The 27,364-nt window shown below is 42.2% G+C and overlaps 2 protein-coding genes across 10 annotated transcripts in view; one reads left to right on the top strand and one right to left on the bottom strand.

Moving 5' to 3' along the window:
- Positions 1–839: 839 nt before the first annotated feature.
- On the top strand, positions 840–10,356 carry LOC134796003 (NADH-quinone oxidoreductase subunit B 2-like). The gene is made up of 4 exons (XM_063767905.1): positions 840–982; positions 1,087–1,394; positions 5,453–5,641; positions 10,111–10,356. Exons 2-4 carry the CDS (start codon positions 1,093–1,095, stop codon positions 10,247–10,249), a joined length of 630 nt encoding a protein of 209 aa, XP_063623975.1. The 5' UTR covers positions 840–982; positions 1,087–1,092; the 3' UTR covers positions 10,250–10,356.
- Positions 10,357–11,687: 1,331 nt separating this feature from the next.
- Positions 11,688–27,364, bottom strand: part of LOC134796016 (fibrosin-1-like protein) — a 323,185-nt gene continuing 307,508 nt past the window's right edge. For 5 of the 9 annotated variants that reach the window (XM_063767925.1, XM_063767917.1, XM_063767920.1 and 2 more), the window contains 10 exons: positions 21,912–21,971; positions 20,082–21,713; positions 19,502–19,665; positions 18,944–19,076; positions 18,176–18,345; positions 17,257–17,357; positions 16,188–16,360; positions 15,517–15,657; positions 14,110–14,169; positions 11,688–13,973 (listed from right to left, as the gene is read on the bottom strand). In XM_063767925.1, coding sequence (XP_063623995.1) covers positions 12,885–13,973; positions 14,110–14,169; positions 15,517–15,657; positions 16,188–16,360; positions 17,257–17,357; positions 18,176–18,345; positions 18,944–19,076; positions 19,502–19,665; positions 20,082–21,713; positions 21,912–21,920 — 3,672 coding nt within the window. In that variant the 5' untranslated portion in view covers positions 21,921–21,971 and the 3' untranslated portion in view covers positions 11,688–12,884. The remainder of the gene's footprint in view (positions 13,974–14,109; positions 14,170–15,516; positions 15,658–16,187; positions 16,361–17,256; positions 17,358–18,175; positions 18,346–18,943; positions 19,077–19,501; positions 19,666–20,081; positions 21,714–21,911; positions 21,972–27,364) is intronic. The other 4 variants (XM_063767923.1, XM_063767919.1, XM_063767918.1 and 1 more) reach the window with 4 other exon arrangements.

The following is a 27,364-nucleotide window of genomic DNA, read 5'->3' as shown; positions in this document are numbered from 1 at the left end:
ATAATTTAATGTCTAGTAAAGTCAATAGAAAATTAATGTATGATAAGAAAATGAATTCTGTACAATATAAACCAGGAGACTTAATACTTTTAAAAAACCAAGTAGGCGATAAATTAGACTCTATTTATAATGGACCTTACAAGGTCATAGAAGATATGTCACCAAATGTTAAGATATTAAAAAATAATCAAGTTTATATAACTCATAAAAATAACACTAAGATGTATTTTGAAACTAAGTAATAACTAGCAACTATTATATTATATTATAATTTAAAAAAAAATGTACTTAAATACAACTGCGTGTCACATTTTTTTTTCTTCCTTTGTGGGGGTGAAGAGTAACTTTCCAGGGAGGTGTACTATATGCCTAAGTTAACATATTAACAGTAACTATACGTTACTGTCTGCAACATAAATATGCGACGCACGTAATTGTATAAATAGCATGTAAGCAATAATAGCCTATAAATATGTTATGTTTAGATTTACTTGCTCTCTATACTTGGATACCGAGAATATAACACATCTTCGGTAATGTCTCGTTTCACTTAATCTCCATTCGACCCTCCAACTACCAACTCATCAGAGAGTTATCGTTCTTCTCCTAGTGAGTATTATATTCTTTGATATAATCACTACGGTTTTTCTTAGAAAAATACACCTAATGATATACTAATTCGTTTACGAGGTATGTAAGACCAACAAAATTATTCTTGAGTTAGGTATTAAACTTGCAAATAACACATATTATTTTTAAAAAGTACTACTTTCACTGTAAATTTAGTGAAACAGTATATTTGTAATTACTTTGTTTTCAATAATGAGTCGACGAATCAAAAAATATTATGCGTAGTTTTTATATGATTAGCCAACTTCACAAACACAACACTTGTCTGTTCTTACGTAAATTTTGTGTATTAAAATTTTATTTTATAAGCGTACAGTGGCATAATTTTATCGAGTAGTTTGTGTGAAAGCTTGTAAGTTTGTCAGCATGTGAATACGCCTGTTTAATTTTGCACTAAATGGAATTTAATGCGTAGTACGTGTAGATACATAAGTACATAACCAAAACATTTTTCAGGTAATCATGCAGGCTATTAAAGCGCTGGGAGCGACGGCTCCTAAAGCTCTTTCTGTAGTGAAGAAAGGTGCTTTTGCTCCCATCGTTGATCAAGTCCGTCAAACCCATTTGCCAGCTCCGAAGCCGAACGAGAAGCGCCCGTACTCTCCCTTCCAGGATGCTAGTAACCTGGCAGAGATTGCGGTGGCTAGGCTTGACGATCTCCTCAACTGGGGAAGGAAGGGCTCCATTTGGCCTATGACCTTTGGTTTAGCTTGCTGTGCCGTGGAAATGATGCACATCGCCGCGCCTCGCTATGATATGGACAGGTAATTGTAATTTTATTGGCCTTTATTATTGAAGTTAGTAGTTACATGGCATATATAAATTTGGTTTAACAAATTTAACTTCAACTCGTCTTTTGACTTTGAGGTACTTATGAAGTATCGGGATAAAAAAGTAGGTTGATAAATACCTACACCCAGGCTTATTGCTTTAAACGATGCTGGGGCCCCTGGGCAAATAAGAATTTGGGGCCCTTTTGGAAAGCTAATTAACTAACATTTTTCTACTCTGATCTTCTATGTATTATGGGTAATCAAATATATTGTTACTGTCTGTCCTTCGGGGCCCCATGAGGATGGGGGCCCTGGGCACGGGCCCCGTATGCCCTTATGGTGAAGACGGTACTGCCTACACCTGTACGGATATGATGTTCGTTTTTGTCTATGTGACAGCATGATAAAATGGTGTCTGTCACTTTCAATCCAGCAGTGTTAAAAAGTACCCAATGGTTAATTTATCATGTGGATAAAGCCATCCGTAATTATTATTATTATAGCCTCTTTATTTCCATAACTCTTTTTTTAGTTTCTGTTAAAATATGTTTTTATGCTGTTGTTTCTGTTGTTTTTCCTCCTTTCGTGAGGTATAGATCCCGTTTGGGTAAAGGCCTCCTCCCATTTCTTCCATAAATGTCTGTGTTTGGCATTGTACATCCAGTCTTTTCCTGCAACCTCTACTATGTCATCAGTCCACCGTTTGACTGGTTTGCCAACTTTCCTCTTGGCTGGTAATGGTCCTTTCCATCTTGTTGTTAGTGTTGTCCATCTGTCATCTGTATATCTTGAAATATGTCCTGCCCATTGCCATTTGAGCTTAAGGGCTTGTGTGAGCGCATCTTTGACGTTTGTTTTTATTCTTATAGTGTCGTTTTTAATTTTGTGCATTTTGTTTATTCCCAGTATGCTTCTTTCCATGGCTCGTTGTGTGGTGTTTATTTTTTGTTTGATCTTGTTGGTGTAAGTCCACGTTTGACATCCGTATAATAAACTAGGCAGAAGGCATGTGTCCATTACTATTCTTTTTATCTTCATACTAAATTTTCCTTTCAGAATTTCTTTGAATGACCAAAACTTTCGCCATGTAATATTTTTCCTTCTATCTACCTCTTCCTCGTTATTAGTCCGTGAAAAGGAAATTTGCTTGCCCAGGTATATGTATTTCTTTACATATTCAATTGTATTTCCTTTTACATTGATGGGGGTGTCAAGGCTATTAGTCATTACCTTCGTTTTGCTTCTGTTCATTTGTAAGCCTACTTCATCGCTTTCCTTGTCTAGTGTCTGTAACATATTTTCTAGTTGTTTAGCTCTTTCTGCAAATATGATTATGTCATCTGCAAACCGCAGGTGCGTTAGGCGACATCCATCAATGTTAATACCATATCCAGTCCAGTTTATGTTTTTAAAAATATTTTCTAGTACGGCAATGAAAAGCTTGGGTGACAGAGGGTCGCCTTGCCTTACTCCTCTTTCAATTTTGATATGATCTCCTCTTCTTTCAAGTTTAACTCTGCTTGTGCTATTTGAGTATATGTGTTTGATGATATTTATGTATTTCTGTTCTACTCCTGACACTTTTAGTGCGTTCCAGATTGAGTTGTGACTGATGCTGTCAAAGGCTTTGCTGTAGTCAACAAAAGCAACATATAGTGGTTTCCTGAATTCATTAAATTTTTCAATTAGTTGTTCCACTACATGTATATGATCGGTTGTGCTAAAGCCTGAGCGGAAGCCTGCCTGTTCTCTTGGTTGTGCGGTGTCGATTTTTATAGCAATTCTTTTCAGTATAATCGATGTGAAGAGCTTGTAGACACTTGTCAGTAGGCTAATGGGTCTGTAATTTCCAATATCTAATGGGTCTCCTTTTTTATATATTAGTACTATATCAGAAGAGCACCATTGTTTTGGTACTATTTCAAATTCTAGTATCATATTAAATAGCTTTTTTAAGTGTTTAAGTAAAATTGGAGCTCCTAGTTTAAGGCAGTCATTTGTTAGCCCATCTGGGCCTGGGCTCTTCTCATTTTTCAGTTTCTTTATGTGAGAGAGTACTTCATCTTCATCAATTGGTTTAACTATGTTGCACCCATTGCTGGTGATATTGTGTTCTTGCTGTAACGGTGTATTTTCTTTCTTGCTGTAGAGTTCTCTATAAAACTTAGTTGCGTGTTCTAATATCTCCTTCCTTGATTTGGTCTCGCCTGAGCTGTTCTCTAATTTTTGTATCCAATTTTTATGTAGAGACATTTCCTTGTAAGCTCTTTTGGTACTTCTGTGTGTATGTATGTTCCTTGTAATTATCTCTTCCCTGTAATTATTGTAGTCCTGTTTTATTGCTTTGTTAGTAATTTTAAACATTTCAGTGAGTTCCTTTTTTTGATCTTTAGTTTTGTTTTTAAGTTGTATTAATTCTGTGCGTTTCTTGATTAGTTGTTTTGTGTGATTGCTAAGTATTGTATGTTGTTTCCTTCTAGTTTCTTCGTTAGTTTGTAAGCTGCGCAATATATTCTCTTCCAGGTAGTTGTAATATGTTTGAACACTTCCCGGCACATTGGTTAATTCATCGCTAAGATTTGTTTTTAAATTTTCTATATATTTTTTAATTTCGTCATCAGTTTTAGGACTTATTATCTGGTTTTTATAATTTTTTCTGTTTTTACTTTTATGACATAGACTGAATGTTGCTCGAAGTAGTCTGTGGTCTGAAGAGAAGTTGACTTTGTTTAAAACTTCCATGTTTTTTACCATATGATGTTTGTTAGTCATAATAAAATCTATCTCATTTTGGATTTTTTGGTTGGGAGATGTCCATGTCCAGCGCTTACTGCTTTTTTTCTTGAAGAGTGTATTGATGATTAGTAAATTGTGTTCGAGAGCATAGTCTATTAGTAGTTGACCCCTCGTATTGCGTTCTCCGTATCCATAATTTCCAAAAGCCATCCGTAATATGCCTACTGAATTATTTGGTGCTTCAACTACACCAAGATCATATAGGAGCAAATACAAGTGAAGTTTAGCAAGTTATCAATGTGTTTGGTTAAAATCCCTGGCCTGGGCGGCCACAATGCTTCAAGAAGGGGTCCACAAGGGCTCGCAGATAATACAATACAGGTGACATGCGCAGAGAGGGGGTTATAATAGTAGATTGTACAACAAGGGCATAAAGTGACCCACTTTTAATCGAGGAAATTTTTTGGTCTGAGCGAAGCGAAGACCAAAATAGTAGACGAGGGTAAAAATGGACATTTATGCCCTTGTTGTACACTCTGCTTTTCACTTCGATTGCGAGGAAAATATAATTATATTTTTCACGGCAATTTACACCACGAAATTGTCGTAAAGCGAAAGAACATAATACGTAACCAATTCCCGCCAACTAACTTTTCAATTTTTAACATGTGATCAGAGTTTCAGACGCTTGGTTTTCTGCCAAGTCAAAAATTTCGGAGCATTTTTGAACGATAATCGACTCCTATTTTATGTGATTTACTAAATTTAATGACAGAAAATACGGATTTCTAATAAATTGTAGCAAAAATAAAATTATATAACAAGTTTTGTCATCTACACAATTTTATTGCTCAGTAAAATTGTGCAATATGTTTTAACTGTTTGGCTGTTGAGACCGATTACCTTAGTCTTAGAAGAAAATTTTACTTTTATGCTCTAGAGCATAAAATGCGATTTTATGTCGTCTACGCACGACATAAAGGTGCACTTTTTGAGCATGAGAAGTGAAAAACCTTTTTTTGTTCTAAGGGAGGTTGCAATAGCCAAAATCAACTAAAACGCTAAACAATTAAAAGCCAAAATCAACTAAGGTGCTAATCAAGAAAAAGAGCCTATATGTATAGTTGTAGCTCCGCTTTAGGGTCTCCTGCACCACCTTAAAAATCACTAAACATCAGAAGAATCTTATCTAGGTACAGATAGTCCAGAATGTCTTAGTAATAGAATTTAGTGGCCTGGCCTTTTAATTTGAGGACGCAAATTTCAGACAACCTTATATGTATTTATTTATCATGATACATTTTCCATTACAGATATGGTGTAGTGTTCCGTGCATCACCTCGCCAGTCTGATGTCATGATTGTCGCAGGGACCTTGACTAACAAAATGGCACCAGCTCTAAGGAAAGTATATGACCAGATGCCTGATCCCAGATGGGTCATTTCCATGGGAAGCTGTGCCAATGGTGGTGGATATTACCACTACTCCTATTCTGTTGTGAGGTAATTATTTGATCCCCATTAACAGATATTTTTCAAAAATTAAACAATTATCGAGTGTATTTCTATACTGCCACCGTAAGCAAAAGTACAATCACTAACTTTGGAATGTCATTTAATTTGTATACCTTGTTCTATTGTTGTTAGTACTATGCCTTATGGGAAACGGTCGAAGAGATAGTTCAGATCTGGAAACCGCTACCAACTTTTAGTATGTTGTTGGGCATGGTATTGGGTCTCCAAAACTGCCGACAGACAGCGGCGCCGGTCATCTACTTCAGCGGAATGACGTCATCAAAATGACTCCCCCTTCGTTGCGAATATTGCATATTGTACCCAAACTATGCATGGCACATAATTGTGCGGGGTATTGAATGAAAGCCAGTTAAATATGCTATATTTCATTTATACAGTGTGTACCAAAATATACAGCCGTTTAAGAGCCATTTACAAAAGAATCATAATGATGTAAAAAAATATTCAATTATTTGGGTTTTACAACCAAACCAAAAGTCGGACGTTAAAGCAATGTGCTACAAAATTAAAGACGACGTCTGATTCCATACGTTGATATCAATACAGTCAAAATTGGACCAAATATGTGGAAATTATGCATCAAAATGTAGATATTTGCCCATACAAATGCCTTAAAGTTAAAAAAATCCAAATTGGTCATTTTCAGGATTATCCGCGTAAGCTTCTAGTATGTTATTAGCAATATGACCTGAGTTCTAAAACTGTCGGGAGACCATCTCTATTGTCCCCCAGTCATGAATAATGACGTCATACAAATAATCACTGCCGAATTTCGTAAAATGTAAATTATAGCTATACTATGAGTCACACATACATGTGTGTTACATGTAATGAAAGGTTATTAAATTTAGTATGATTTACCTAAACATTGTTTCTAAAAAAATGTATAGTTTCAGAGCTACAAACAAAGAAATACCACTTTTTATGGAAAAAGTAGATATATGTATATCAATTTTATAGCTAAACTAAAATCGTCAAAAAAATGTTGCGTGTAATATTTAAAAATCCAGTTATTCAACTATACATCACAATTTAAATTTTACATTTCCAATAAAAACTGTGGAATTTGTGGAAAAAAAACTAAAGCGTGCCAACAATTCCACCTTATTGCGCTCATATTATGCAAAGAATAGTTCTAATTATCGAGTATTAAATGGATGAACATTACATAAAATACATGAAATCGACGTTTTCGAGTGGAACCTTAATTAAAAAAGTAATAATTTACTTGATAAGTAAGCAAAATACTGTTTCTTTAAGTACCTAATCTCCTCCTTTCAAAGTCGGTTAAAATGTAGCTTTTGTGACCTGGGCTACAAACACAAATAAATTGACACCTCATTTATCAAAATCAGTTCAGTAGTTTCATGGAAACGGTACCTACACAAATTCTGCCGTAGTCGGACAAAAAATTAAAATTAAATAATTAGACCTTTACTATTATGGCCTGGCGTGGCTTGGCGTCTAACAATGAAACCCTCAGGCCGTAGATGTTAGCAGGCCTAGCGGGCGTCGCCTCGATGAGTTAGCAAGATGCCTTATGGAGGCTTCGAATGACCAGAGGGCTGACCTGTATTTCGCAGGATCAGAGGGAAAATTCTGCCAGCCTTCTCAGCTCAGCCTTGAAACCACCACTCAAGATTCCACTTTTCGAATTACTCGCTACGCTCGTAGTTAAATTTTGCTTCTATATAAGGCTAAGCCCTCGGAATACCCAACTGGCGCGAAGTGGCGCAGAATAGGGCAGAATGACGCTCTTTTGTGTCAGAGGCCATGATCCTCTTTGGGTCACTGAGCCAGTGATGTATGTATGTATGTATGTATAAGGCTAATCGAGGCTTAAATATATAATTGGATGGTGTTTAGCAAAAATGAGTCATCCCACATCCATTTTGCAATAAAATGTCAACTTTAAGCGTCAATATTTTGAGTTGACATCTTATTGAAAAATTAATGTGGGTTGACACATTATTGCGTATCAGCATCCAATTATGTTTCGCATAAGTGAACTGATATGGCATTTACCTCGATAAGGCATTTTGTATTAGGCATGTACCTACATATTATTGTTATGGCATGTAACTTTACATTTCTCTAATAATGTAGCGTTAGGCCATGACAATAAGAGTATTTCATATTAACACATTCAATACCACTAAGTGCTACGGGTTACGCTCGTAGCGCGTAGCCACGGTTTCGTCGTATGTAGCGCGTAGTCGCTACGAACAGTGTACCCGACAGTCGGGTTCTTGGTGTTGAATGTGTTAATATTTACCTCGACTACGGCAGGAACTGCTATCTACGTATGTAATTATGTATTATTTACATGAAACAACTGAACTGATTTTGATAAATGAGGTGTCAATTTATTTGTCTTTGTAGCTCAGGTCACAAAAGCCACATTTTAACCGACTTTGAAAGGAGGAGATTAGGTCCTTAAAGAAACAGTATTTTGCTTACTTATCCAGTAAATTATTATTTTTTTAATTAAGGTTCCATTCGAAAATGTCGTTTTCATGTATTTTATGTAATGTTCATTCATTTAATACTCGATAATTAGAACTATTCTTTGCATAATATGAGCGCATTAAGGTAGAATTGTTGGCGCGCTTTAGTTTTTTTTCCACAACTTCCACAGTTTTTATCGGAAATGTAAAATTTAAATTGTGATGTATAGTTGAATAACTAGTATTTTAAATATTATACTCAACATTTTATTGACGATTTTAGTTTAGCTATAAAATTGATATACATCTACTTTTTCCATAAGAAGTGGTATTTCTTTGTTTCTAGCTCTTAAAACGTACATTTTTTTTACAAACAATGTTTAGGTGAATCATAATAAATTTAATAACCTTTCATTACATGTAACACACAATAACCTTTCATTACATGTAACACACATGTATGTGTGACTCATAGTATAGCTATAATTTACATTTTACGAAATTCGGCAGTGATTATTTGTATGACGTCATTATTCGTGACTGGGGAACAATAAAGATGGTCTCCCGGCAGTTTTAGAACCCAGGTCATATTTCTAATAACATACTAGAAGCTTACGCGGATTATCCTGAAAATGACCAATTTGGATTTTTTTAACTAATGCATTTGTATGGGCAAATACCTACATTTTGATGCATAATTTCCACATATTTGGTCCAATTTTGACTTTATTGATATCAACGTACGGAGTCAGACATCGTCTTTAATTTTGTAGTACATTGCTTTAACGTCCGACTTTTGGTTTGGTTGTAAAACCCAAATAATTGAATATTTGTTTACATCATTTTGATTCTTTTGTAAATGGCTCTTAAACGGCTGTATATTTTGGTACACACTGTATAAATGAAATATAGCATATTTAACTGGCTTTCATTCAATACCCCACACAATTATGTGCCATGCATAGTTTGGGTACAATATGCAATATTCGCAACGAAGCGGGAGTCATTTTGATGACGTCATTCCGCTGAAGTAGATGGCCGGCGCCGCTGTCTCCCGGCAGTTTTGGAGGCCCAATGCTATGCCCAACAACATACTAAAAGTTGGTAGCGGTTTCCGGATCTGAACTATATTCCCATAAGGCAGTGCACTATGTCCTGAAATATGTGCTACAATTATTGAAAGAGATTTCAAAATAAGTTATTGTACTTATGCTTAGTGCGGCTGGTAGCTGTGTATTGAAGGATTAAACCCAAAAAAAAAAAATACTTAACCAACATTTATGCTTCTGCACGGCTTACCATAAAATCTTACTGTTGCTACAGTAGAAAGTGTTTCTAGTTCAGTAGCCATGCAAGTTGCAAAACTATCCTGTTTTCGAAGTTACCACAGTTCTTATTAACATCTAGTTCGGCTATCAAAATCCGTGCCACGATTCTTTCTTATACACCTCTCGTTGTTCGTGATCGCCAAGCTCTGCTTTTATATCCCAGATACTAAAATGCTGGGACCCCTCGATCACTTCCCAGAAAATAGCCTTTTACTTAAAGCCACTTGCACCATCCCACTAACCCGGGGTTAACCGGTTAAACCATTAACTCAGTGTCAAATAATACTGCTCACCATGGTAACTCCATGTTTAACCGCTTAACCCCGGGTTAGTGGGATGGTACAAGTGGCGCTTAGTTGTTTATCGAATAGCCTCAACAATTTGCCTGCCCTTTGAAATTTTGAATTGATTACCCGTTCAGACTTAGCTCTACAGAGTTACTGCTACAAATGAAAGGATATCCCATTTCTAATTCGAAAAATTATGACGCCTGTACTCTACGCGCTACACCCAGTCCTTCACCCAGTCCTTCACTTTAAAAAATGGCATAAGCCTTATAATGGATACCCGTTTATGCCATTCAAATCATTATTCCTCAATTCTTACCTTAGAGGTACTTACTACCAACTTAGTACTTACGGAATACCTTATTTCATTTCAGGGGTTGTGATAGAATCGTACCCGTCGACATCTACGTACCCGGATGCCCGCCATCAGCAGAAGCCTTACTCTATGGTGTACTTCAATTGCAAAAGAAAGTCAAGAGAATGAAAACTATTCAAATCTGGTACAGGAAGTGAAGAACTCTATCAAATACATTGTGGTTAAATCAAAACATAGACAATTTTTTATTTATATGTACATAATCTCTTCTAGCAGTAAATACATCGTGTAGTTGCAGCAGTAACACTGTTTTATTTAAGAATAAATTTACCTTTTTTAGAGTTCCGCACCCACTCCGCTGTCCGTTCCGTCCGTCTGTCTGTCACCAGGCTGTATCTCATAAATCGTGATAGCTAGACAGTTGAAATTTTCACAGATGATGTATTTCTGTTGCCGATATAAGAATAAATACTAAAAAGACCCTCGGTGGAAGAGTTCGACTCGCACTTGTCCGTTTTTTTTTACTATTAGCAGTCAACAATTGCGATTTGAATTAAATTTATAGTGGCCTAGTGCTTATGGACATTAACACATTCAGTGCCAGCGCGAGCAACGAGAGTTGCCGATAACATGGGGAAACCGTATAAAGCGAAAAGCGCCTAATTATAGAAAACCCGCCTAGCGGATCGCGTGAATGGATTAAACACACGTCAGCATAAAATAGATTTTGGATTAGTTACATTCCTTACTTAATGAGTTTTTACTGAAAAAATATGAGGCTTTCAATATTTAACTATACCTACCTACTGTAAATTATATCAATAAAGTAACTCTGTGGTCATTGATGTTATTAAAATAACTCTTCGAAACAAATCAATTGAGCGCAAACTGCTTTATTTATTTACATTATGGAGATCCACAGCTATGAATACAAAGTAGCACCAATGAAGAGATGGAAAGCCAATTACAGGATCACACTTATAGACTTTACTGGTAGCTACCGAAGAGTTCCACTACCCCATCTCCTGGGTCCATCAGATCAGTTCGATGATAGCAAATTATTGTATTGTCGTGTGGATTTCACGTACTTACACAATTTCTTATCGATACGACTACTATCCTAGTAATTTCTCGAGTACATCCCTATACAAGTAGGTATAAATTAAATTCGAGTGTTTAACTTTTATAGAATTACATGTATGTATGTATATCGTCGCCTAGCACCCATAGTACAAGCTTTGCTTAGTTTGAAGCTAGGTTGATCTGTGTAAGATGTTCCCTAATATTTATTTATAAATTTATTTATCTACATACTTTAGCTGTCAAATTCAAGACCCGATATTTTAGATTTTACACCTCTACCTATTAACCTTTTCGACGCCGTGTCAAACACAAAAGCTGTCACTCAGACGCCACGTCACCGAAGTGTCAAAACTGAAATTGAACTTTATGCTTATGCACGTAGGTCTATGTTGCTCTGTGGTCTGTGACCGATTAATCGGTCTTTGGCGTTGAACCTGCGGTGCGGATATATCGGTCATTGGCGTCCAAAAGGTTAAAGACTTTGGTAGCGTTGTCGAAGTTAGGATATTAGTGGCATCTGCCACAAAATGGATAGGAAGGTATATAAAAATCTTATTGGTATAAAAATCAAAAGTTTTAATGGTATTTTCTGAATCGCACCAAGCTTTCATTTACTTTTTAGTATACAGAATGATTTTGTATAAACTATAATACACTTCGTTCTCGCAATAAGAACACAAATTTTTAATGTGCCATAAGACAGGTTACAACTGCAATTTTGTCTGACTCAATGATCATTTATTTATACTGGATGAATGGCACACTAATGCGTTTGTAGTTGCTGACTTAACATAACTAAACAAGTATAAATCCGGATACTGCTCACAATTATTTCAAATCCAAAATTTGTTCACAAAAAAAAATGTAATGATTTATGAAATACTTTTATACAAATTTGAACATTACTGCATTATACTCATTAGATCTATAAACCTGAGAGACACTACTTGAAGTCAGACAAAATGTTTTTTTCACAATACATACATATAATAATATCACATACTTTTAAATGCATTTTAACAAAAATCATCCGCTATTACTGTCGAGTGTAATTTTTTTCATGATCACTAATTAAGGAGTCAGTAAATAAATAAATTTACTCCACTGGTACAATTGAAAAACCATTATGAGATTTTTAACGGAAGCATAAATTAAACTCCCGATACAATAATAATTTATGGGATTTTTCTTTTGTTTGAAGTTAAATAAACCAATTCTATATTTTAACACTAATTTACACACTAATATTTACATTTTATTTATATGTATATATAAATATGTATAATTATATTGATAGCGATTTCAATAATCCTATCCCTCACATAATCAGCAATTTGATGTATAATTAACTAATAATGGTCACAATAACAACTCTATAGATATTTCCATGTAAATAAACAAGCAGTAGTGTACAGGCCGGCGGCGACGAGCGCCCAGAGTCCTCGTCCTATATTGCACTTGTCGAGCGAGCCGTCTCGCTCGCACCACTCTCCCCCGAGTCTCGCCCTCTCGCTCCGGCCCCTCACTCTCCGCTCCTCGCGACGTCGTTCGACTACGATACCGGTCAACATTACACTAAGAACGCGTCGGGGGCGGCTCGCGAGTGGAGCGACCGTCGTCTCGGCAAGCGACGTTACAATAAATATTTTTCTAAACCGATAATACGAAACGATACACATTAAACTGTCGTATTCTCACTCGCGACGTCGTTTACTCTACCGTATGTACAGGCGACGAGAGTCGGCGCTATCATCGCGGCTCCTCCTTCTTGAGCAGGTCGAGCGGGGCGAGGGGCGCGAGCGGCGGCGCCAGCGGCGGCAGCGGCGCCAGCGACGCGTGCGGGTGTGCGTGCGCGTGCGCGTGCACGCCCGCACCCGGGTGCAGCGGCAGCCCGTGGCCGAGGCCGCGGTGCAGCAGCGGCGCCGCCTTCAGCTGCTGGTGGTGCGCGTACGCGCTCAGCATCTTGTGGCGGTCCTCCTCGGCGCGGATGGCCGCCTCGACGATGGGCGCGAAGCGCATGTGCTGCAGCGGGTCGAAGGCGCGGTAGGGGTCGCCCCAGGGCGGCGGCGGCGGGTAGGCGGGCAGCTGCGGCGGCGGCGGGCGCGGCGGCTCCTTGCGCTCGTCCTTCACCGCGCGCGGCGGCTCGGGCTCGGGCGGGCCGTTGCGCAGCGGGGAGCGGGCGCGCGCGCGCTCCAGCTCGCGCTCGCGGTGCTGCTGCTCGCGCTGCTTGCGGCGCTCGCGCTCGTCGCGGTCGCGGCGCTCGCGGTCGTCGCGCTCGCGCTCGCGCTCCCGGCGCGCGCGCTCGCGCTCGTCGTGGTCGCGGCGGGCCTCGGCGGCGGCGACGGCGGCGGCGGCGGCGGCGGCGGGCACGCCGGGCGCGGGCGGCCGCGCTCGCCACGCGTCGTGCAGCGGCGCGCCGAGCGGGCCGTGGTGCACGCCGTGCAGCGAGGAGGAGAGTGCGAGGTCGCGCCCGTACAGCCCGAAGGCGGCGGGGCCGCCGGGAAACGCGCCGGCGCCGTAGCGTCCGAACGGCGATATCCCTGAAACGCGCAAACCTCGGTCAGTGGGCGGCGCGAGAGCGGCGGCCAGCGAGACGGGCGGGTATCGGACGCTACCTAGGTGCGGGTGGTGCGGCAGGTAGGGCGCGGTCAGTTCGTAGGGCGAGCGGTAGGCGGGCGGCGGAGGCGCGGGCGCGGGGAAGGCGCGCAGCTTGTCCTTGTCGGCGGCGGCGGCGACGCCCGGGGCGGTCGGCGCGGCGCCTCCCGTCTTCTCCTTCTGCTGGTGGTTGTAGATCTCCCACGCGATCCGCACGTGCATGGCGTTCCATTTGCCGGTTTTCTGCGGACGCAAAAGGGCTCCTATTAAAACTATGCATCGAGGGGGTTGCACTCGAGATGTAAAAATAGTGAAACATAAAGAATGATAGTAATGAAATTAGGCATGCGAAGTAATGAAGTGGCAAGTGGAAACCTACCGCGACGGCGGGGCGAGGTGTTGGTTTAGTGGCGGAGTCGCTCGCGGCCGACACTACGGGCTGTTAAAATGAGGCGAGGCAGGGTTAATGATCGTAAAGCAACATAAACAACGTAAGCACTAAGAAAGGTAGATAAAGAAATTTTCGAGTAATAATGATAATATAGGCATTAGGTATGCAAGATAATGTTTCCTTGACGTGGATTTGACTAACAATTTTATTTTGTGGCCCGTATCACAAAGTGCTTTAATATGTACACTCAACCCACAAATGAAACAAATCACCTGTGTATATAAAGTGACCCATTTTCATAGGTCTTGAAAGAGAACTAGAGACAAAATTATCGCTGTACCAAGAGACAATTATTGGCCGAATCCAAGCTTAGAAGCATTAAATAAAGTGTCATTAACCTTTTCGACGCCATGTCAAACACAAAAGCAGTCACCCGGACGCCACGTTACCGAAGTGTCAAAACTGAAATTGAACTTTACGTAAGTCTATGTTACTCTGTGGTCTGTGACCGATTAATCAGTCTTTGGCGGTGAACCTCTGGTGCGGATATATCGGTCATTGGCGTCCAAAAGGTTAAAGGACTAAGTCATAAAGCTCAATTACAGCTTAGTAAAAATCGTAAAATCAATAGGATTTGTTTCAAAATATGTTGGCATTATTGGCCCATCTACTAAATATCCAAACGTTTAACAAAAACCATGAGATTAAAATAATATCACTTTAAATTGCATATTGGAAGGTGACGCAGGTATTATTATATTTGATCAACCGGCTGATTCTTACGACGACGAGCAACACCATGAATTTCTAGGTATTATAAAGCAGTGTAATTTATTTACCAACCGCCCGAGATAATTAAGTCGAAGACTTTTATGGCGTTATTCATAAACGCGTTACTGGCCTGAATTAGCTATGAGTCGTTTGTCATTATCTGTCATTTTGACTTAAGTATAAGAAAGGGATAAAACATAATTTAACTAAATGAGGCCCGTAAAGTAGTGTTGTGAATAACGCTCATGTCGAGGCTTAAAGATTCGAACCCTTAAGACTCTCGAGGCTTAACGCCTCAAAGACGGCAAATTCGATTTCTTACATCCATATGCGTAAAATAAATAAATAAAATTCTCAAATATAATCGAGTCTTCAAGACTTACGAGTTTTGAGGGCTCGAGTCTTTAAACCTAAATATAAGCGTTATACACAACACTGCCGTAAAGTTATATTAATAAGGGGGTTAGAAGGTCGGCCTTACGCGTCTCTCGATCTCGCTCGCACAGTATCGCACCGAGTACCGATTCCGACCGCGATAAGGAGGCTCGACATTTGACGATCGGGTCGGTGTCGGTGGACGTCGGTAGAGTGTAGTGTGGGGACAATGTCGGGTGGTAGTGTTACCTTGGGCGCGTAGGCGGCGAGCGGCGGCGGCTGCGGCTGCGGCGGGTAGGGCGGCGCGGCGTGCAGCAGCGACGACGAGTACGGGTAGCCCAGCCCCAGCCCGCCGCGGTACAGCGAGCTCATCTTGCTCACGTCCTTGAACTGAAACGGGAACGGACACATTTCAATTAAGGTGCGTTGGGGTTATAAGTTGAAATAGGTCAGATAAAAAAAATCCGAATAAAGGTACAAGTTGGAGGTCAGATGGCAGTCGCTTTCGTAAAAACTAGTGCCTACGTCAAATCATGGGATTAGTTGCCAAGCGGACCCCAGGCTCTCATGAGCCGTGGCGAAATGCCGGGATAACGCGAGGAAGAAGAAGAAAGGTACAAGTTGGAATCCGGTGACTACAGACGTCGCCGCGTCATATGCATTTCAATGAAATACCATTCGAACTCAGCGACACGAAGCCAGCTGCACGACGTCGCCGAGCCCTGCCACAGAACAGCCGGCCTAGCCAAGGTGACAATCGCTATCGCTACGACGATGAAACGCTTTGTGTCTCTCTATCACTCTTCCATATTAGTGCGACAGTGACAGTTGCGTTTCGATTGCTACGGAGCATAAGCGATTGACATGTTGGCTACGCGGCCTGTAGTGCTGAACGACGTCTGCAGAGTCGTTGTACTGACCAGCGAGTGCGGATGCAGCAGCTGGTGCGGGTGGTGGTGCGGGTGCTGGTGCACGTGCGTGTGCTGGTGCTGGTGGTGGTGCATCTCCGTGCGCGCGCCCGCCGCGCCCACCGCGCCCGCCGCCGCCAGGAACCGGTTATCTAACTCGCGCCGTAGGAGATCTGCCGAAGGACCTGAAATACATCAAGAAATAACACTTTATCGTCTTGCACTTTACATAAATAATAAAAATAAAATAGCCTTTATTTACAGAACAGAGAACAGTTGCACATATCTCTCTATTATCTCCCATCTTTTGTATTCTTTGTCTGCTTGCCCTTCGGCAAAGGCCTCCTCCAACCTTCTCCACTCTCTCCGATCTATTGCCACTCTACTCCAGGTACGGCCAGCTACCTGCGCGATGTCATCTTCCCTTAGAGGTTTCTTCGCCTTTCTTTTTCCCTCTCTTGGGTACCATTAGGTGACTCGCTTGCTCCATTTGTCTGTGCCTCGGATGATATGGCCAGCCCACAGCACTTTACGTACAAATACGAAAGAAAAAGTGACCGAGCCATCCAGTGCCCAGAGCCGGGTATTAGCATCTTTTGCATTCGCGGCAGACGCCATAACCAATAGGCCACCCGGAACACAGGTGACCGGTGGGACAGGCCGGCGAGTGGCCGGATAGACCGAGTGCGGGTGACCGGCGGCATGATACGGGTTCGTGCCCAGCCCCGGAGGCCTTGGTGGCCAAGGCTTGGTCACTTTTTACGAATCTATTTAAGTCTTTTGACTACTTTAAAACCCAGTTATAGTTTGGCCAAGTACTGTCTCATTTCAAATATAGACAGAGAGAATCATACTGTCCTTGTCTAACCCTTGTTCTAGCACCCACCCACGTTCTAGCGCCAGGAAAGGGATAAATATAGCCTTCCTGGTTCTTACCGATTGAAAAGTTATGTTGCCAAACACACTATAGTAAGTAATTCATATAGTTTACGACCTGACTATAAGATACTGTTTACCCAGTTAGTCCAGCGCGATAAAAGAGAGTAATGTGAATCTGGTATAGAATAGAATGTATACTGACTGGTCTGGAAGAGCGACTCGGCCGAGAAGGGGTTGGGGTTGGGAGGCGCGAGCGGCGCGCCGAACAGCGGCGGCGCCGGCGCGAATCCGCGCTCCGCCCTGCTGGAAAGGCACACCATCACTTCACTATACATTATAATACGATAATAAAGATACAAGTTGGAACCTGGCGACGAGTCGCGACTGCAAATAAGCATTGCTTCTCTCACTCTCACTCGGAACCAACTGCATATGGCGCTACCGTTTGCAGACGGGGTCGAAATTATAACACGGCGACATGCCGGGTTCCAACTTTTACCTTAACAATGCTGTCAACATCAAATCTTACTGTATGTGCTAGCGTCCGATTAGCGTTGCTTAGCGAGTAGCGATCGGAGTCTTTTTTCACGAGCGTCTTTCAAAAAAACCCTTGCAACCAGAATAAACAGTGATCAGCAACATGCATTTTATTCATTCACACGAGGTAATAAGTAACCGATCGGTACTCGCATTATTACCGCTGATCGCATACCATTTCGCACTGACACCATTTAAGCTTGTATGCATGTCAAACCACTCGACTCGCCCACCGTTTACACACTTAAGAAGAGGTAGAAGTAATGAAACATTTATACGGTGGATGAGTTGAATGGTTTTCAAGTCTGTTTTTTTTCTGATTCTTTCTGATATCAGTGCATTTCGTTACTCGTAGTTGACGGTTATATTTTGGCTAAATTAAAGGACAGGATAACAATATCAAAAACTTGATTGTTCTATTCTATCATTGGTGTCAATACTTTTCGACTCGAGAATTACAACTAAGCTTCCGCTTCCTTTTCGCGGGCCGAAAGCAATAAGTTTTGACGAGTCTCATTGGCAGGGTCGCAGTTCTATTCTCGATGGTAAGATGTTAGTTATCGGTAGTGATATATAGTACTCACGTGACCCCCCAGTGCGCGGGCGGCTTGGCGCTGGAGCTGATGCTGGGCACGGTGGGCACGGGCGCCAGCGCCTGCGCGAGGTGCGGCGGCGCGCCCGGCGCCGGCGTGGGCGTCGGCGCGGCCAGCGGCGCGCCCAGCGGCGCCAGGCCGCTCAGCGGCGCCAGCGGCGCCTGCAACCCACGATTCTACACTCACTTCAACTAAACTAGCTTTCTTCTCTATGGGACACGACACTGACGTATCGGTATGTATCAAAAGAAATAACACCCATAGAGTCTATAGTATAATACCGATATAGTAGTTTTGCGTTAATTGATTTCGGACTTCAACTAAGTAACGTAACATGCGGTGTTACGCACTTATGAGTTCCAGAGTTAGTAACTCACCAAGCTGAACTGCAAATATGTAGCTACATAGATCCTTATAGGGATAAATTCACCTTTGTACATTGTATATATTTTGTTTCATTGTAATTTAACCTGTCTTATGTACAATAAAGTGTTTACATACATACATACTGCGAATACTGCGATCTCAATTTTGTTAATACTACGTCGGTGACAAACAAGCATACGGCCCGCTCGATGGTAAGCTGTCTTCGGAGCCTGCGCTGTTACATGCGCTTTGCCAACCCTAACACTCCGCACCTTGAGCTCTGTCAAACTTACTTAAGAACCTTTGTCAAATTGACACCGGTCTTGATCTTTAGGAATATTTGTCGTGATCCCAACTTCTTTGTTAGATTACATATTTATATAAAACACTGACCGCGAGAGGTGTAGCGAGCGGGGTCGCGAGCGGTGTAGCCAGAGGCGCGGCGAGGGGCGCGCCGATCGTCGGCGCCAGCGGCGCGCTGCTCGCCGACGCGGGCGTACTGCGCGACAAACTGCTGATGTTGCTGCTGAAATCAAACCAGACAGGTCTTAAAATCATGTCCAGGGTGGTAATTCCACCTGTCCAGTGTAATTGCGTCTCACTCTCTCATTAAGCAAAATGTGAGACGCAACACACATTGGACAAAGAAATTGGATAGGTGGAATACCACCCATAATTATGCTTAACAAAAGTAAATTGATAGTAAGTATACGGACAAAGAAAATATGTATGTTTTTTGGCAATCGCAATTTGAGCCTGGCACTTGCAGGCTTTTGCACCCTTGTCACAAATGGTTAGTGTCTAAAGCTTTTTTCTGTTTCTGAATCGGGTGTTTTCTAGGCGAGTATGAGTGTTTCGCGCCCTTCGGGCCTGGAGTGTGTGACTATATACTACGGCGTTTTGACGGAAATGACTATGCGGATATCATTAACCAAAAGTAAACGAATATACCTAAAGCTTTCCCGTTCCCGGTTGGGACTGTGTCCTCTGGGCGAGTAGGAGTGTGGCGCGTGTGGAGGTATCGAGCCGGCGGCGCCCGTCGAGCCAGGCGTGTGCGGTCGAACGCCTTTCGGCGTCTTTGGCGCGACCAGTGGTGACGCTGATAGACTTGTGCGCTGGAAATAATAATAAAACGCATGATTTAAAAACATTGTATAGCATAATGTAAATTGCTGCTTGTAGCAGTTACTATTACTTACGTTAAGAATAGAAAATTGACAAGAGGTTTGGTATTATTAGCACACATTAACTATTTATTTAAGAACAATCAAATAGTTACATAAACGTTTGCGTTTGTATATCAAAGCCAAAAGAGAGCATTTTGTAGATAATACGTTTTGTTTTAGTTAAATGATTGTAGTTTTAATTTCAAATGACATTTTGTAAAATACCTGTAATTAAGGAACATTCCTAAAGAAAAAATTGTCAACGTATTTTTGGAGCAAATTTTTAAATCTGAATTATCGATCAGGGGCTCTTTTTTTCGTGAGCAATCCTTGAAACTAAGTTTTTTCTTGATCAAAGAACTAACCGTGTCCGCTGAGTTTCTAGGAGAGGCAGCAGCGGGTGGTAGATACGGGCTGTGTTGTAGCGTCGTGGCGTACGGCGCGTACAGCGGCGGGAACGTCGCCCCGGAGTACACGGCCGGCGGCGGGAACCCGTTGGATGAGAGCGCCGAGCTCACGACAGCCTCGCTTCTGGACGCTTCGCTCGTAGGTTGCCGCGAGTCTATCACTGGCGGTAGGGAATGACTGCTTGTCGTGACGACTGTCGGCGCCCCGCTCGACACGGGCAAGGCGTCCACGTGATTGTGCTGGGGCTGGTGAAGCGTCACCGGAGGAATAATTGGAGCCGGGTGAGGAGGTAGACTGAGACTCGGATGCTTCAAATTTGGTGTAAAACTTGATATAGAACTGGCAGTCGTTGAAGGAATAGATAATGGAGGCCCAATGTGATTCGGAGTAGACGTCGCTAAAGAGTTAGAATTACTCGAGGGGAGGTGATTCACGTGATTTACAATGGAATGGCTGTTTATGGGATGACTTAAAGGTGTGGCAGTCGGTTGGCTGGCTACTGAGGATTGGACATGATTCGACGACACGTGATTAGGCACGGTGAAGGGAGCGAGATGGGGAGGCCGACTCGTATATACCGATTGTACGGAATGTTTTTGTAAACTTGATTGACTCTGAAACGGTATCGAATGGCCGTGAATACTGGAACTTAAACTCGAGTTTATATGACTAGACCCGATTGACGGGGCGGGGTAAGGGCGAGAGGCGGGCGCGGCCGGAGAGAGCGGCCGCGCGGCCAGGGGTTGACTACTCGGAAGACAGCTCGGCGTGGACGACGCGACCGAGTGCGGCGGCGGCGGCGCCACGCCGTTCACTCGGCTCGGGAACGAGATAGGAACGGAGGGATGAGTCGGGGCGGCGGCCGGGGCGTTCCGGACGTCGTGCCCCGGCATCACGGGGTGAGGCTGCGAGTGCGACACGCGGCCAGGGAGACTAGGGTGCGGCGGCGGCGCAGCGGCCGGGGCCAGGTGCGGCGGGCGCGGCGCATGCGGCGCGTGGTGCGCGTGCAGGTCCAGCGGGGCGGCGGGCGGCTCGCCGGGCTCGGTCCGCGTCTCGTGGTTGGTGTGCCGGAAGTCGGGCAGCGCAGGTGCCGCGTGCGCCTGATAGGCAGTGTGTGAGGGGAAGAGCGGCGAGGGCGCCGGCGGGGCCGGTGGCGCCGGCGTAGGGCTGTCGGCGGCGGCGCGCGCGCCCGGTTGGAGCTTGTTGTTGCTCGCGGGTCGCTCGGGGGTGTCGGGCCCGGCGGCGCCCACGGGCCGCGCGGGGATCTGCGTGGCGGCGTGGCCGTCGAGGGCGGGGATGTGCGCGCCGTTGGACCGGTGCGGCGTGTCGGCGCGGAAGGGCGGCGGCGGGAGCGCGGGCGGCGGCAGGGCGGCGGGCGCGGGCGAGGGCGCGGGTTGCGGCAGCGGCGCGGGCGCGGGGCTGGCGCTGCCGCCGACGGGCGCCCGCGACAGCGCGAGTGCGCCGCCGCTGCCGCCGCGCGCGACCAGCTCGTTCTTGGCGCCGCCGCCCGCCCCTGCCGCGCCCGCCCCTGCCGCGCCCGCGACACCGCCCGCGCCCGTTACTCGGAACAGAGAGCTAGCGTCCGATACCTGAAAAGTAAGGGTAATCATAATTATCTTCAAGCTTGCCAAGCACTCATAACGAGATCAGTGCTAGCTAGGAGGCTATCACCATACTAAAGTCATTTTTTATTTTATTTTCGTATTATGTGTTTTTTTTTCAACTATTTCTAAATAGAGGACAGGTATCGAATATGCAAATAGTGCGTATAATATATATATACTCACATCTTCCATTGACGCATCATGATATCGTGGTGAGACATTTCTACTATTGTCTGGGCTCGCCTGTAACAAAAGAAATACAGATGAGTCAAGGTTCAGACGGTAGAAAGTGTTTCTTAAACAGTATTTCAACATAGCCTACGTTCGAGTGAAAGCTAAAATTTAGCACTGGTCGCATCATACATATAGTCGGGGCAACGATGCTGGCCTGTTATTCCCACAGCCTATAGAATGCATGCAAGTATTAGGCGAACCAATACAATTATGGCCTCTTGGTCTGCGATAACCCTTAATTTCTAGATTGATCTCGAGGTTTCAGTTATGTTGGTCCTCTTTGAGTGAATGCTCGAACACTCAGTAATACATGGCCTGGTTTGTATGCAGACACCGAGCAGCGCGTGAGTGGATATTAGTATTCCGCCTATGTCTGTTGCTCTAAAACAATCGCCGCCCACAGGGTTTTTTGTGCCCGATGGACAAATACAATCACGTCTGACACATAAAACAATGTTAATAGGAATTACAACCAGAGATTGAATAGTAACAACTTGTTAATATCACTAACAGATCTTGCATCATCAACATTACCATCACGGTTTTCACGTATTTATTGTTAAAACAAATTTAACTTCAGTATGGTAGGTACCTATATTCAGAGATCAATCATCATTACTATCATGTACTGACAATTAATATTAACATCGACGACTTCCTTTTACGAGTGTTTTAATTAACGCCAAAAAAAGGGAAACAACAGCGAAGTACGGGAATAAAAGGTACATTCAAAGAGGCGAAGAGTATGCGTTTTGTTTTAAAAGATAGACTGCAAATTCAAGAGGGAATGGAAAGTAATTACTTGGGGATATTTACGATCGAGTCAGAGCAGGGCTCAATAAAACTAGTCGGGTAACCGCCGGGCGGCCATTTACGACCAGCGTAATTTAAGTAGCCGTGTTTCTACGCTTTGTTTTGTTACCTAGGTAGTAGGTATGTACACCTGATTTAACAATGGCCGTTTTATTTGCGAACAGGCTCTAAACGTTGAGCAACGCGGTGAAGAAACTGAATATTACAACGTAACGCTAGTTAGCGGATTCTGTGTGTCGAAAGTGTTGAAACATCAAGTTAGCACGTCTAATGGGACATGTTTACTAAAATGTGTTCGCGGTACACTGAACTCTGTAGGTATTTGAGCAAGAATTGTTTCAATAAAGAATTTCTTTTGAAATTCGAAGCGACCTTTTTACGAGGAGGAATTCGCTCGCGGATCATTAAACGCAACTTTAGCTATTATCGAACAGATTCTCTCCCTTCCGCGGTCAAATAAAAACAATGTTATGCGCTGGCGTAAAAATATATTTTTAGATATTTTGCGATAAAGTTATATGTCAGGTTGTAAACAAGTGGCAATATTTTAGGGCAAAATTCATACTAAACTAAATAAAGAACAATGAAAGCGTGTCAGAAATTCTATACGAAGTAATCAGACATTGCTTTTGTCATTTATAGCGTGGCGTGGGGTTAAAGATCGAAATGCAAAAAATCCACGCGTCTTTATAAAACTACCAAAAGGTTCTTCACACAGTAGTATTTATACATGTAGGCTAAATATCTTCACGCATTAAACAAATACTCGTAAATCTTTCCCGAATAGGCGCCGCCGGATTACGGGCGGAACCAGCTAAATGTAATGTAGGTAAAGTAGTCAATCGATCGTTTGAAGGGAACAAAATCTTCTCAGGACCGTTCCGGCAATTGAATGTTTAGCCTTATCCGGAGAGGGTGGGTCGACGCTCCGCAACAATGGAGTGATAAATCAAGTATGGGCCGCGCGTGCCGGCGGCGCGCGAGCGCTGCGTCCGTCGCAATAAGATATTCAAAGGTGCCGCACTGGTGTTGTGGCGGTGGCACGCCGCGTTGGCGGCCTGTCAAACCGTCTCAGGTTAAAATAGACATCCACCGAGGTATTAGCGCGATGACTGATGCGTCGACGAGCAATAATAGCGAACCAACGACCAGAAACAAACGCCACAAATAAACCAGCAATAAAAATAAACGACAGCATTAGTCAACGATGTCAAAATAAAAATTAGAATATTAACACGACCCGAACATTGAAAATTGTTTCGCTGTCGAGACAGTTTATTTACTGAAAATAAATTTGAAAGCTCATTTGTAAAAACACGAGTTTAATGGGTAGCCTGAGCGATAATTATTTGTTGGCTTTTATTGTAGCGTAGGTAGATAGCTACGTAAAGCAGTTTAAAGAATAACTTTAAAAATAAATTAAACGTTGGAATTTCTGAATTAATTATATTCAAATTACGAATTCAAAACAGATAGCGAAACATAATCTTGCGATCCCAGCCCGGGGGGCCGTTTCGCTCGCCTCCCGTCGCTCTCCGAAGGGAGAGCCGGAAAAATGGCGTGATAGCTTCTCGCTCGCCCCTCGTTCGAATTTCTAATACTTTGACAAACTTTTAATAGGATAGAACTTGAAATTCGAGGAGAATTCCGTCTCGCAGCAAATTTCAAACAGCGGTTCGCAACGCGATCGTTGGCTGTGACTTTTCTTTTTTACGCTACGAGCTTTCCCGTTCAACGTTTAATCAATTTGAATAAAAACTTTCTCGAGGAAAGTATTAATAACTAGTTGTAAACTCGAGAGAAGTTACCGGCTACTTAGTCAGGTAAGCTTTATGAAGTACCCTACGATTGTGAGTAACCGCTATAGTATAACTGTTTTGCTATTTAAAAACCTCGAGTTTTACATTAGGTTCCATACCTTCCTAAGGGCTCATTTAGAGGGCGCGAGAACTCGCAGGCGAGTTTCATTACATTGCGGTATTTGATCGGTCGGCTGAAATGGATGTAACCTCAATAGCCTACAATGTAACTAAAATCGCATACGAGTTCGCGCGCCGTCTAAATGAGCCCTAATAAATAAATAAAAAAACTAAAGCCCCGTTTAGACGGTCAAGAACTTGCATGCGATTTTCGTTACATTGCGGTATATCGACTGAATTCATTGTACACTGTAGCAATGTATCGATATTGCATCTAAGTTCTTGAACCGTTTAAATGGGGCTTAATCTAAATTTGCTTAAAAAGTAGCATCCATTTGTCAATGACCTACTGATATTATTACATATTTTCTTTATGACAATTATGACACATGAAATCTTTGTATAGTTGCTTGATGAGAAAAGTGACCTACTCTGCGTATAGATGTTGCTAAGCAGAGGGGAAAACTAATTCCCTGCACACGACTTTCTTCAAATGTATTACCCCTCCGTGATTACAAATAATACAAGTATCATATGACATCGCGAAAATAATGTAGTACTTCAAAATAAAAGGTGTTCTCTACACCAATAGAGAATACATGATGACTAGATAAATGGCAATAGCGGCCGACATAACCGTGCGTCCGGCCCGCGAGGATTTCAAAGGAATAGCACAAAAAGAGAAAGACTCCATTCGTAACGTGTACAATGAGCTCGCCTTGCCCTATGAATAATTCACAATGCTACAGCAACTTATTGTCGACTCCCACTACTGCATTTGGCTTTCGGTCTGTTTGCTTTCCTCACATTTCGTTTGTCGAGTAACTTAACGAAATAAGGAAAACAAATAAATCAATGAAATGTTGATGGCAAATGTTTGTTCAAGTGCTGTATTAAACAAAGCTTTGACAAATATTACGACGTCTAGCTAGATTTATTCATGTAAACAAGGAATGTCTCATGAATACATTGTACATATATTATGCGTCTATATTACCTATCTGGCTTCTAACTCGTTTTCCTGTACTTAATTGGATATTTGTAAACGTAAATACATTACACCTGTTACGGCTTATATTTATACACCTAGATACATTAAGAAATTCGGAGATGTATATTTCGGATAAGAACTAAATTTTGAAAGCCTTAATAAAAGGTAATCACACATGAATAATGTAATACAGGAGTGAATGTTCAATGTTCATGACCCGAATTCAAGCCGCATACAGAATTTGGTCGACTGTCCATGCATAGTAAGAAGCGTTGCGTACCAAGGAGGCAGGCAGCTTGCTAGACTTAACTATCCGTACGTGACGATTGCAAAGTAAGAGATGTAATACATGCCAAGGAGATACCGAGGAAATGGCGCTATAGGCCATGCGTTGCGATTTGCGACGACTACTTAGACATTCAGACAACCACCTAAATAAGGTCTGACGCGACAAGCCCCTGGGAAAAATAAAACCAGGTCGTGCTTGCACCGTATGGGACGCACAGTAGCACATGAATTAACTACCGAAAATCATCTTGTTCCAATTTCCTTATATATAAACTTTTCGACTGATTGAGGACCTTACGAGCTACGAGAATATTTAGGCTGATAGTTAGGATTTTTGGACATTTCTTAAATCCTCCATACTTCATATACTTGGTAGCTATTACCATCAACAAAAAACAAGACTCGTCTCTTCTGTCCCCGAAAGGTAAGGAGGGTGTGACTTGTATTGCATAAAACTGGTTTTAATGTAGTTAAACCAAATCTGTGTAATTCTTCCAATATCTTCTCGTGTGTTTATCGTTAATGCTTAAATTCCAATAAATGCATACTTTTATAAAAAACTTTCGTAAATAAATAGGTTATGAGCTACAATTGTTATAATTGTGGGTCGCGTAATAGCTGATAATTGCCAGCGCTCGCTCGTACTGGGTGGTTACCATTCCCTAGCATTACGGAAATATAGGTAGCAACGACTCCGTGGAGCAAGATTTAAGTGGGCTTGATTACCGATGATTAACTGATAAATTATATTAACTACACATAAATGGTGCTTGTTTATGCTAGTTTATTCAATTAGGTAGAAGGAAACGAGTACCTAAGCGATTTTATTAGGATAGGTGTATTCAGCAGTACTCACTTGTAAAAAAACAAATTTAGGTAAATGACATTATTTCTGACTGACTGACTGCATAGACACATTAACCACTAAAATTCCTCGATATTCATGCATCCAAAACTATAACTATCCATTTGAAAAAGTTGCAGTGCACATCATAATCTACCATAGTTATGAAGAAAAAAAATGCCAATTTAGCTCCTGAGTACTTATTAACGTATAAAAATATGTAATGCCACTTTAAAGCATCGACACATACCTATTTTTTAATACCCAAAATCTAGACGTAAGTATGTTGTATGTTGTAAATTGATATGTCGTTGATTGTGAAAACGCGGTTGTCAGAAACAGGCTTCGAACAACTTTATCGAGGAACAAAATCAATCGCGCAGTTTACGAGTGCATAAAGGAAACAATTGATATAATGATATAATTTACGTTATCTATAAAACGTGGTGATAAACCCCTGCATTATGCGCCTTGCACCGAGCCGGTGAGGCCGGACATAAAGTCATTTATTAATTTATTAACCTACATGAGTTAATAGCACCTGAAT

Source organism: Cydia splendana, chromosome 13 (genome assembly GCF_910591565.1).
Source record: "Cydia splendana chromosome 13, ilCydSple1.2, whole genome shotgun sequence".
In the NCBI taxonomy this organism is placed as follows: Eukaryota; Metazoa; Arthropoda; class Insecta; order Lepidoptera; family Tortricidae; genus Cydia; species Cydia splendana.
Note: the sequence above shows the minus strand (reverse complement) of the source record. Positions and strands in the feature narration are given on the sequence as shown.

Coding starts and splice junctions, on each gene's coding strand:
- LOC134796003 (XM_063767905.1), top strand. CDS start 1,093: ATGCAGGCTATTAAAGCGCTGGGAGCGACGGCTCCTAAAGCTCTTTCT. Junction 1,395..5,452: donor CCTCGCTATGATATGGACAG/GTAATTGTAATT, acceptor TTTCCATTACAG/ATATGGTGTAGTGTTCCGTG. Junction 5,642..10,110: donor TACTCCTATTCTGTTGTGAG/GTAATTATTTGA, acceptor ATTTCATTTCAG/GGGTTGTGATAGAATCGTAC.